General features: G+C 52.9%; 1 protein-coding gene across 1 annotated transcript in view; it reads right to left on the bottom strand.

Moving 5' to 3' along the window:
* Window positions 1–12,190, bottom strand: part of SFXN5 (sideroflexin 5) — a 114,993-nt gene that overhangs the window by 47,026 nt on the left and 55,777 nt on the right. Inside the window, exons 7-9 of the mRNA XM_008700487.2 lie at window positions 5,692–5,745; window positions 4,822–4,878; window positions 3,460–3,525 (exon numbers count right to left, since the gene is read on the bottom strand). Coding sequence (XP_008698709.2) covers window positions 3,460–3,525; window positions 4,822–4,878; window positions 5,692–5,745 — 177 coding nt within the window. The remainder of the gene's footprint in view (window positions 1–3,459; window positions 3,526–4,821; window positions 4,879–5,691; window positions 5,746–12,190) is intronic.

The raw sequence follows: 12,190 nt of genomic DNA, 5'->3' as shown, positions 1-12,190 counted from the left end.
AGGTCATCTGCTGGGCCTGCCACCCCACCATGACTTCTCTTCCAGCTCACTCTGCTTGCACCACCTGCGATGCCCCTGCTCCCTGAGTCCAGGCAGGGCGGCTGGAGTGGCCCCCTAACTCCCGAGCAGGCGCTGTGAGTGCTTCATGAGTGGCCCTGCTCTTCCCCAGTTCACCGTCACCTCATCGTCCCATGGCGGCCTCACTCATCTCCCCACCACTGTGGAGTTTGTCACGTTCTTCTTCTTTTGCGTGCCTCTCCGCATGCTGTGCCCTCTACCGGGATCCCCCAACCCTGCCTTGGGCTCTCTCTGCTCTATCCTGGAAGAGTTGGCTCTATGTGACAGAGGGGCCCCTTCCCTAGTTCCCACCACACCCAAGGGTCACCTTCATCATGATTCCGGTTCTACCACCGAGTACCCTCAGCTTTTCCTCTCAGCATCTTGAAGGACGCACCACTCTGTGTGACCCCCCAGCGCCTGCCAAATGCCTGGCACAAACACAGCCCTGAAGGGAGGGAGTGGGTCTCACCCTTGTGTAGCCAGGGCCTGGGGAGGCTGACCACAGAAGTGCTCAACATGAACCCCCAAACTCAAATACACTGAGGACTGACAGAGGCTTCCTTTGTTAAAAGACAGCAAACTGTTAGATTTCAAAAATAACTTAAGACAAAATTTCTTTTTTATTCTCGAGCAAGAAGCCAGACATTGCCAAATCTATTTAGAGAGTTCACCAAAAGGCTGCTACCCCTGCACTGGTGGTCCCGCAGCCACCAGGAGACTTCATTCGGGGGGCCATGCAAACACGGGGTCCTTGATCCTGGGGGTGGCTGGCCAAGGTCAGGGTTCTGGCTCTTCGGAGGGAGAGGAAAGGTCCAGGGAGGAGGCTGGCCTCTCAGGGCCTGGCGTCCACTCCAGCTTGTCCCCAGTCCCTGGGATTTGCCCTCAGCCTGTCAGCCGCACGCCCCACCCCCCCCACCCCCCCACCCCCCCGTCCACGCCGCCTGCTTGTAGGGACTCGTTTTAATTAATGCCAGAGCTGGGCCAACCACTGGGGCCGTGACACTTGTTTGCAGGTCATCTCCTCCTAACAGGTTCTCCCTGGGAGGGGATTTGTCCCTAATTGAAGCAGAGATCAGTTAATGAGGCCGCGGGCCCAGGGTTCCAGAGAACAAGGGAAAGGAAAATAAAATAAAGCCTCTTTCTTTGGAGGTTTTGTGATTTACACACACAAAAGAAAAGCAAGCAAGCTGCAGATTTTCCAAGTCAGAAACTCCGCTCCATCTGCCGGAGTTAGACCCTCACTGTGTGAAGACGTCAGGCAGAGGGACGCCGCCACCGCTGAGACCGTGGATCTAGGCGGAGAGGGGCCTCCTGAGGCCGGCAATCAATCAGCAACCTAATTAACAAGTATTTATGGAGCAGTGCTTGCGCCCCCTCTGTGGGGGAGAAGACACAGGGCCTGTCCCTGGTTAACTTGTAATCCAGTGGAACAATGACAGGACGGGACACAGGGCGTAACTGAGTGTGTGGGAAGGACAGAAGTTTCTAGGACTTGGGGGCGGGGGGACAGTTTGGGCTGACATGGTCAGGAAAAGCCTCTGAGCGCTCTGCAGCTAGGCAGGGAGTTGGAAGGAGGGTGTCCCCAGCACAGGCACCGTCCCTGAGGGCTGTGACAGTCCAGTGTGAGGCCCCCAGTCTTTGAGGGTAAGACCCTGGCTCTGAGAGCCTGGAGGGTCCCCAGTCCCCAGTAACTGCGGCTTGGGCATCAGAGCCCTCACCCCACAATCTGGGCTAGCTCTGATCCTAGGAAGTGGTAGGGATGGAATGACCAAGGGCCCCTTGCGTGGGATAGTGAGGACTGGGGACGCAGAGGCCTGGAGCGCCATGTGCCACCATGACAGTGATCCCCTTCCCGCAAGCCGTTCCCAGTCAGCGCTGCTCAGTATTACCCCTGCCGTGGTTTCCTCCCCTCAGCTCTGCCCCACCTCTCCCTTCATCTCCGAGAAAGAAACTGGGATTTTCAAGCTGCTGAACTAGGTAGACCCATCAGCAATTCTTGCCATGAGGAGCAAGGAGGAGGAAGAGCCCCTTTCCGTCTCTCAAAAGAGCCCTGACCTTTGCCGGCAGCTCCCCAGAATCAGGGACTGCCAATATGTATGACCCCAAACGAAGTCTCTGCTGGGTCGAGGACCACTGCGTGGGGGGAGCGGGGGGTGCGGGTTGTGGTCTCTTGGCAAGCCATCTGAATAGACTGGCAATGTCAGGCTTCTTGCTTGGGGAAAGACAAGGCTTCGGGGAGGGAGCTCGATCTTGGGCACGAAACGGGGATCACTCCCCAGCAGGGCGTTTGGAGAGGACGTGGTCTACATGGGAGCAGAGTAAATGAAGCATCAAAACAATCCCAAATCCCTACTTTCCCAGAACAGCGAAATCAATGATGGTGCATGGTACAGTGGGTTAGTACACAGTTGTGAACAATTATTATATCTAATGACATGAGAAAGATGAAGAAAGTGGGTTTTACAAAAAGATTATTATATGTGAATTCTTTCATTATATGTGAATTTTTAAATTTGCATTTTCTAAGTGTTTTCTTACCAACTGCATGTATTTATTGTGTGATGAATAAAATAAAAAAGGTGCGAAGTGACTTCTACCCTTGGAGTCAGCTATAGGAGACCACCCAGCCAGGATCTGGAGAGTGCAGATGGAGGTGCAAGGGCGGGTTCAAGAGTGGGACGAGTGTAGCCAAGGTCCTGGGAACTTGAGCTTCCGCTCTGGCTCTGGCCCAGGCCCCTCACTGTGTCACCTGTGCTCAGCCCTTATCTGGGATCCAGCCTGAGGCTCACATAGTCTAAGTTTATAAACCCAGCCTACTTCATAGCTGCTCTATTCTCAAAGTCCTGTGGGATTCAGATGAACCTATTGCCCCGGTGTTGAGGAGCTTATAGGTCTCCAGGAGGAAGTGGACACATGACCACTAGACGAAAGCCACCGAGAGGGGACAACAGTGCCCTGGGAGCTCAAGCAGAGAGCAAAGGGGAGCCAGCATGTGGGTCAGCCTTACCACTGAGCCCCTCGCTTTCCACATCAGCCCCATTACTGCGAGTGACTAGCAGCTCCTCTGAGGAGCGAGCTGGGTAAACACGGACCCCTCTAGCGACAGACCCCTGCCCTCAGCTGGAGTAGGCAGCTCTTTGTGTCACTCATGGGCACCGCCCCACCTCCCCACCTGCTCTCCAAAATCTGCAGCACTCTCTCTATTCAAGTTCATGTCTCTCTATTAAAGTGTCACCAGAATCCTCTCTGCCTAGAAAGCCTGCCCCGGCGGCCCACCCACACGACCCTCTGTCTCCCACACCCTCACCTGGCCCTGACCTCAGGCAGGTCTGGCCAGAGCCTCTGGGGCGAGAGGGCAGCCTCAGAGCAGGACAGAGACGTAGGGAAAGAGTTACTCACGGCGATGGAGATAGCACTGATGACAGCTCCCAGGTAGCCCTGGATGAACTTGGATGCAGGAGAAGGCTGGAAGGCAGAGAGAGATTTCCAGGCCCACTGGGTGCCCAAAGCTGCCACACCCCACCCTTGCCAACAGCCCCAGCCAGCAAGAGACGTTGCTGCCCACCACCGGGGAGAAGGCAAAGGTCCCTCTGGAAGCCAAAGGGATCCAGCCCTCCCCCGGCACCGCTCCAGACATGGAAACACAGGGCAGTAATGTCCTGGGACATGCCGCCGGGCCCACTGCACTTCTGCCCCGGTCTCGAGAGCTCACTGGCAGACCTTGCGGGCCGGAGGCACGCATGCTGGGCGTGGGCTGCCGGCCCCTGGAGGACCGCCCGGTGGAAGCGGCAGTGCGGCTGGCCGCACCTGGCGGGCTCTCCCGCGCCTTGTCAGCGCAGGCAGCAACCGGGCCGCCATGCCACAAGGCAATAGTCGCTCCACGTATCTACGGAGAAATGCAACCCAAGATGCAACGGACCGCAGAGGCAGGGACTTGCCTCTGACTGTGCGCTGACGGCAGCTTTGGAGCCGCTTGCTTTAAGGTAAACGGAGCCGTCCAAGCAAAGGTGTACGTGTGCGGATCGTGCACGCAAGAGGCGGATTGGAGGTTGAGATGGGGGTGGGGTGTCTTCAGAGTTTCGGGCCCGAAGTTCCTAGCACCCTGACCAGCTCCTAGCTCTCCCCCCTCTCCCCCAGGGTTAGAGAATGCCCACACCTTCCCCTCCCCAAACTGACAGCCCCCCAAGGAGACTCCTCCTCCCCTCTCCCTACCTTGGGACAAAAGAGCAGGACACGCAGCCTTGCCGTGAAGCAGGGCCAGCTCCTTCCCTTGTCTAGGAAGGGCCTCCACTGAGAGCTTGTCCCAGGAGGGTAGGGGACTTTGGGGGAGGAGGGGCTGGTCCCCTCAGACCCCTCACCCCTCAAGAGCAGCCCTTCAGCTTTACAGCTGACCGTCTGGGGGCACCAAGGCAGGTTCTTGGGGGAAGCTTGAGGGGAATTCAGTCCCCATGTGGCTGATGCCATCCCTAATCCAAGATCTGGGGATAAGAGCTGCCCAAGGAGGATGCTGAAGCCAACAGAGCCCATCCCTCTCACCGCCTCCACTCTATTCCCATTTTATGGGCCTTCTTCACTTCATGCGAACAGCCCCTCCCCGGCGGGGCCCTTCCTGAAGGGTTGGCAGCTTAAATCAGGTGCTTAGAGGAGCACAAGGCTTAACTCAGAGGAAGCAGTCCCCGACGGTGGCACACCACACTGTAGGGAGGAAAAGGGTCCCCCCAGCCTGCTCCCTGATATGGCACAGGGGTCAGCGGTGCTCACCTTGGTAGCATTGCGGTTTGCATAGTTGACACAAGCGTTATGGCTCTGGTTCAGCCACTGGAAGGCAACGAGGGAGAGGAGACGTCAGGGAAGGGGTGGAAGCCGGGCCTGGACCCCAGGTGGCCACAGCCTCCAGAAAGACACGGGATGCTGTCTCCAGCTCACAGGTGGTTCTGTCCATCCCCCAGGGCAGCAGGACCAACTGTCCCCATTTGCTTGGCACTGCGCCAGTGGCAGCACTGAAACCCCGGGAAACCCCTCAGTTCCTGGCAAACCAGGATAGTGGTCCCGCCCCTGCCAGCAGTTCATCCCAACCTGGAGACCGTCCCCTGTCCCGGAATCGTGGCATTCACTGCCCCAAATGGACCTTACTGCCTTTGACACGTCATCCTTGTTGTATTGCTTATTGGACAGAAAGTGGACATTTAGCCCCTGGAATTACTGACAAAAATATCTCTTTCAAAAATATCCCAGCCCAGTGTCTTGCACCAAATACTCAGTACCTTAGGGTTGGTGGTGGATTTACCTTCCCCGAAGATTTGAGGGAGGCTTATATCCAAATGAGGCTGAGGGCCTCGAGGTCACAGGCCTTGGGACGAGCAGCCAAGGAGCAGTGGGCAGCCACAAACAAGCCTTCATCCCCTTTTGCAAAAAGCAGAGCCACATAAGATGGCCTAGGTGTGGGCTGCTGGGACGTGCCCAGCAGAATCCGAAGTCCCAGGGTTCCCCCAGTGTTACTGGGTCAGGGAGGGGTGGGAAGTGGGGTGACTTTCCCTGAGGGGCCTGAATGGGAGACACCGGGACAGGGAGTTCTAGCGAGCCCTTGTTGGGTCCTTCCTCCAGGAACCCTCTGTTGCCAGGGACCGTTACCTGCCAGAAGACAGTGGATGCCAGCGTCTGGTTGGGCAACAGAAGACCAACTACCTGCAAGAGAGAAAGACAGGAAAGCCTGGATCAAGCAAATGAGACACCCTGCACGTTTGCAAAGAAAAATGACACAGCCACAAACAAAAGTAAACTGGATCTGTAGAAACTGAGGCGGGTGACGCATACACAAAAACTGCTAGCCACGGAGCGATGGTTGTGGAATTACGTCGCAGCACAATCCCACTTTTGTAAAGAAAAGGAACCACATCGTCTGTACAACCATTTACACAAACATGGGCATATACAAATCTCCATGCAAAATCTACAGCCCAGCACGCAGCTGTCTCTGGAGGTCGCTGACATAGTACTTTCTCGCAGTCTTCTCGAATATTCCTATATTCTTTTGAACATTGACATGTATTAATTCCATAACTGGGGTCGACGGGGGGCGGGGGGGGACAATAAAAACAAAGAAGCAAACAAAAAGAACATCTTTACTTCCACGCAGCTAACCCAGCTCTTTCATACCCTCGCCACCCCATAGGATTTTTGTGAGGATTAAAATACGATGATGGGGGTGCCTGGGTGGCTCAGTCAGTGAAGCGTCTGCCTTTGGCTCAGACCATGATCCCAGGGTCCTGGGATGGAGCTCCTGCAGCGGGCTCCCTGCTCAGTGGGGAGCCTGCGTCTGCCTCTGCCCCTCCCCCAGCTCGTGCTCCCTCGCTCTCAAATAAATAACTAAAACCTTTTTAAAAAGTAAAATAAAATGTGATGATAAAAATCATTTCAAGGGCCTTAAGTGCTTTATAAGTACAAGCAGGGGGATTTGTATCTGTTATCTCTGAGCCCCCGTGAAGAAACCCTATGCCATGTTTAAGGTACTGAATGAAACAGATGTGTAATAGATACTTGCTGAGTGAGCGGATGGACCACTGGATGAGCGCGCACGCACACGGCGGAGTGCCGGTAGCTAGGTGTGGATTCATTATTCCCGAAGCCCCAACGTCACCTACGAGCTAGACTGGCTGACTTTGTTTTTTTGGTTTAAATCAAGATTAGTTGTCTCATCTTGACAACTGGCCAAACTTTGGACTTCAGGGATCCGTGTGTCTCTCTCAAGTTTACCTTTTGAGTGCTTGTATGCAAAATAACGTCTACCAAGTCCCACTGCATATGGGAAAAATGTGCACAACCATCCGCATATTGACTTATTTATTATTCCTGTAGATAAAATGGCTCTTTGGCAAGAATTTCTGTAAGGAGCAAGTATAAACATTCAATACTATGCAGTAAATCAAATTCTAGACATCCTCAGCAGCATTTGTAAATCATGTTTTAAACATTAAAATGTTTTAAGACAGCAAACACACACACACATTTATATTTATTGGCCCATATCAGTTTGAATAAAATTATATAATGTAAAGCCATTCCACAGCTCCAATGAGGAATTATCTTATGAGATTCTTCTCCCCAAAATGAGATCCCAGTTCGATTTTTCTCTGCAGCAACAGACTTAGGGCACTGGAGTGAGAATCAGGAGAACCTGGAGCTCAGCCTCAGCCCCATCCCCATCCCTTGTGATCTCCAGCCAACAGAGGTTCCAACAGAAGACAGTCCCCTTTGGGACTCTAGCTTTCTTACCCATTGAGGGAAGGGGTTGAGCTTGGAGGTCCTACCTTGGTTTAAAGTTCTATTCTTAGGTTCCAAGTAGCAGGTATGAAGTCAACTGAGATCGCCCCATTGCCTGTAAAGGGAATCCTTCCTCACCCAGCCCAGCTGAGAAATATCCCTGGGGACCCAGGACCTCCTCCTAGTCAGCCTCCAGCCACCAGGAGCCAGACCACAGAGAGGAAGCTGAGCCTAGAGAGACCTGAAATTGGGAGCTGACAATGCGATCCAGTGAGTATGTGTGTGTGTGTGCACGTGTGCATGTCTGACCGCCTCCCAAAGCCTGAAGGGATAGAAGCTGTTCTTCACTGTTGGGAACTCAGCAATTCACTCCCCTAATCTGTTGGTTTATAGAGCGTGAGTGTATTATGGACCACATCGTCCTCTCCTCCTCATTGCCCCTTACACCCTCCACACTGAGCTTGGACCATCACGAGTGTCGTAAGATACAGCCCCTTGGGACTCGCTATATTTACCAGCCAGCCATTGTCCAGGACACTCATTGCTCCTTCCATCGTACAGTCCCCTTTATGAGTCCCCCTGGGGGAAATTTTTCTAGTCTTGGGCCAGAAATTTATACTTCTGGGCACCTGGTTTGCCTCTGTCTCGCAGACACTGAGCATTTAACCGTGTCTCTCTTTGCACTGACTGTCCAGAAGCTCAGGTCAGATCTCCACGGCTCACATCTGGCCAGCGTACAGACCCTCACTGCATACATTTTGTGCCCAAACTCACTCCTAGCTTCTTCCCTTTCCTAAATTTTTGTCTTCACTTGTATTTTCGGGTAGCAGGCATTTTTTAAAATGTGACATCAAGTCTTTTCCAGAACAAACCACAGCTCTAAACTAAACTGAAATAGTAGTCAGGCTACTATTACACACACACACAGCTTGTAACCTGTGAGCTTTTCTCCTTGTTGGCCAATCCTGACCAGCCTCCTGTCCCAACCTCCTGCTCTACCACGGGCCTGACACTCATGCTGGGCACCTCTGGCTCCTTATGTGTTCTTAAAGAGATTGCTCGATCGATTGATTGATTTTGCTAAGCATTTCCCCTATGTCACTTACCATGATCTTTTTTTTTAAATGTGAGTGTAGTTGACACACAATGTTACATCATGTTACCATGATCCTTATCACAACTCTGGGGCTCAGACGAAATAGAGATTACATTCTATATTTTACAAACGGGGAAACTGAGGCTTAGAAAAATTCACTGATTTGCCCAAGGCTTCGCAGCAAGCTAGAGAAAGTCAGAAAGGTCTCCTGATTTCTGGCTTAAGGGTTCCAACTCTCTGATTTGAGGGGTTCCTTTTCCAGCTCATTCACCTGAGCACAAAGGAAGCGTCACACTCCATGCCCATTTCCAAGCGTCCTCTATGCACCGAGTTCCATGGTGCTCTCAATGGAGAACACGGGAAGAGAGGAGTATATGGCCCCTAACCACAATAAGCACAAAGACCAAACAGGAAAACGTAGGAGAATATCCTTTATAACATCTGGGCATGAAAATGACCAGATGGTTTACTCAGGTACTTGGGTATGTCAACTTGATAAATGCAAACATCCAAACCGGAGCTCAGGAAGGAGAGATCAGTGCGCTATGGCTATCTCCGGAAGGAGGCGGTGGGATGGAGCTGAGGTGTGCATGCGTGTGTGTGCGTGTGCGTTGGGGGGTGGGAAGTGTGCACGCTCACGGGAGCAGGAACAGCCAAGAGACTGGTCTCAATAAAGGAGGAGGTTTGAAGAATCAGCAGACCTGGGGAGGGTGAGGTTAGAGGCGGTGGAAAGCCATGCTGCACTGTGTCCCCAAACGGGGCCCAAGGGAACCATCTGAGGCTGAGGCAAGGGGAGCAGGGATCCCACTTTCCGGGTCCTACAGTCAGGCTGCCGGGGCCAGGAGCACATGGGTGCCAGCCCCATTCCCTATTAGGCAACACGCAGAGCCATCTGCACAGTCCCAGGAGCAAGAGCAGATATTTTATAACTTCCTTTTTTCTTTTTAAGTCGGAATTAAAAATAAATGTTCCTTCAGTTCTCAGATGTATATCTCTGGTGCAACCTGCCCACATTCCCCCACGCTGCCCTTTCCAGAACATGGCAGGGGAAAGGAGGAAAGAGATGGAGAGAGAGAGGGAGCCAGTCCACCCGGCTTCAATGCCAGTGGATTGCACCTCTTCCAAGAGGGAAACGCTTCAGGCGTGGCCGCGCAGACGGGTGGAGAGAGCCCAGAAAACGGCTGGTACCAGGGAGAGTGGAAGGAGAGCCAACAGCCAGAATTTCCAGCCCAGCCTCCACCCTATCTTGCTGCAGGACCTTGGCCAAATCGCACATCCTATCTTTGCTCCCATTTATAGTTCATACCACGGCTGGGGTCCCCTCCGCAGCTCCCGCCCCCTGGCAGCTGTCCTCTTCACACATCTGTCCACTTTTGCTGCCTCCCTTCCCCTCAAGTGGCCGGCCATGGGCCCTGGTGATTATCATGCAGGCTCTGGTCACAGAAAGAGCTGGACTCAAAGCCTGGTGCTAGTATTTACCAGCCATGTGACCGCGCACTAGTTACTTGAGCTCTTCGTGCCTCCATTTTTTTTTCATCTGTTAAATGGCGACCACCCTGGTACCTCTCTGATGGCCATGGGGGAGGCAGGGCGTGGAAAGAATTCGGTCCAGTGTCTGGTGTACAGCAAGTACTCGTTAGGTATACAGTGTCAGTACCGTTCTTCCCCTCCTAGCTCATTCTTTCCTAGATTTTGCTGGTCTCTCCTTTCTCCGAACGCCACAATCTGCATTACATAATTGAGCATCATCTTGTCCCCATCTGGTCTTTGAACACGAGCCTCGTCCTTCAAAGGACAGTGAGCTCCTGAAGGTAGAGTCAGGGCTTTTCTCTCTGATGTCCCCCAAAGTCCTCAGCACAAAGCTGGGCCCGCACTGTGCTGTATGTACTAGAAGAATATTGCTAATTCATTATTAAGAACATTAAATCTTGGGGGCGCCTGGGTGGCTCAGTCGGTTAAGCATCTGACTCTTGATTTTGGCTCAGGTCATGATCTCAGGGTTGTGGGATCAAGCCCCGCATCAGGCTCCATGCTCAGTGCAGAGTCTACTCTGTCCCTCTCCCTCTGCTCCTCCTCCCCTCTAAAATAAATAAATAAAATCTTAAAAATTCTTAAAAAAAAAAAAAAAGAACATGAATTCTTGGTCAGGGAAAAGATCTATGATGGACTGTGACCGTGACCACCACCAGCCATTTCTTCCTTACTCCTTTTATTAAAGTCCGAATTGCATGGGGGTGTGGGCCTCTGGAGAGAGTGGCAGATTGAGCTTTTGTCCCGAGTCTTGACTCCTCCCTGCATTCATACCCTTGCCATGGGAAGAATGTATTTCCACACTCTGGGCATTGCTTGGCTATACTTCTTGCTGTGGCCAGGCACATGTGGGAGGATGTGGCAGCATGCCAGCTCAGGCCTCAGAGGGCACCCATGTTTCTGTGGGCCGTCTTATGCATCTAACATGGCCATGAGGAGACACACCCTGACTAGTGTCCTGGTCCAAGGAGGGTGAGAGGCATGGGAAGCAAAGCGCAGCTGTGGGGGCTGACTCCCAGTTGACCCCAGACCTGCGGTGAGAAGCAGGACTGCCTCTGTCAAGCACAGTGGAGACCAGCTGAACCCCAGGTAATCGCAGAGCCCTAAGAATAAATGCTTATGGTTGCCATGGAAATTCTGCGGATGTTTGTTACACAGCACTGTCGTAGCAATAGCTGTCTAATACAGGGGTTGCCATAGGTGAAGAGTGAATATGCTGTGCTTTGTGGTCCAAAATTCTGCACCATTATGAACACACTTGAACTATGTCTTCACTAGTGATGTTGGTTCCTGAGCAGCCTACGTTATCATTCCACCTGGTGACCAACAGCCCAGCTCCGGGGCTGCCCCGGCCAGTCCGGGAAGAAGGGCACTTTGTGCCCGAGCCTTGTCTCAGGACAGAATCCAGAATGGGGCCAACAGCACCCACATGGCAACTGGCCCACAAGAAAAATCACAACTTTACTCCAGGACTCCTCCATCAGAGTATTCTAACCTCTGCAGAGAGATAAGGTCTCGATCAGGGAGACAGGCACCACCAAATATCCCGAGCTGCTTGGCCAGAGGTGGGCCGGGAACAGCTGAAGTTGAAGACAGGGGAGCAAGGCCGCTGGTCACAATTCTGCGTCCTGTCATAGTGGGGCTCAGAAAGAGAGAACAGAGCAGCCCCCATGTCTTTGGCTGCTGCCCATGCAAAACTGACTCGAGGGATAGGAGAAAGATGTTTTAATAGTACAGAAAATCCAGAGAGGAAACAGTGTGTCAAAACAATGGGGTGGTGACACCTCAGGGCATGAGCACAGAGTACAGCACGGGGTCCAGCAACTGTCCCTGTCACCTCTACCCCACCTCTACGCGGCTAATCTCTCCTCACCCTCCAGGTTTCAGCTCCGCTGTCACTTCCTCCAGGAAGCCCTCCCTGCCCTCAAGATGAGTTAGGTCCCCTGTCCTACGCTCCCCCAGCACTCGGCCTGCCTTCTTTGCAGTATTCATCTCAGTAGTAAGAATCTGTTTAAAGTCTTTCTCGAGAGCTTCCAGAAGCTTCAGAGGGGTGAGAACATCAGCGTTCGCTTATCACATACCTGGGAGTCCTCACTGGTGAAGTGACAGTCCCCTGGCACCATACCCGGTTCCTCCGTACTGACTCACTCAATTCTAAAATGCTCCTCTTCATTTTTGAAAGACCTGCCACGGGCCCCAGTGCTCAACAATTTGCCTGTTTTTTCCTTCTACTTTGTCTCCATC

The sequence above is a fragment of the Ursus maritimus genome, unplaced genomic scaffold (assembly GCF_017311325.1).
Source record: "Ursus maritimus isolate PB19 unplaced genomic scaffold, ASM1731132v1 scaffold_6, whole genome shotgun sequence".
Lineage (NCBI taxonomy): Eukaryota > Metazoa > Chordata > Mammalia > Carnivora > Ursidae > Ursus > Ursus maritimus.
This window is presented reverse-complemented; position numbering and strand designations above follow the sequence as displayed.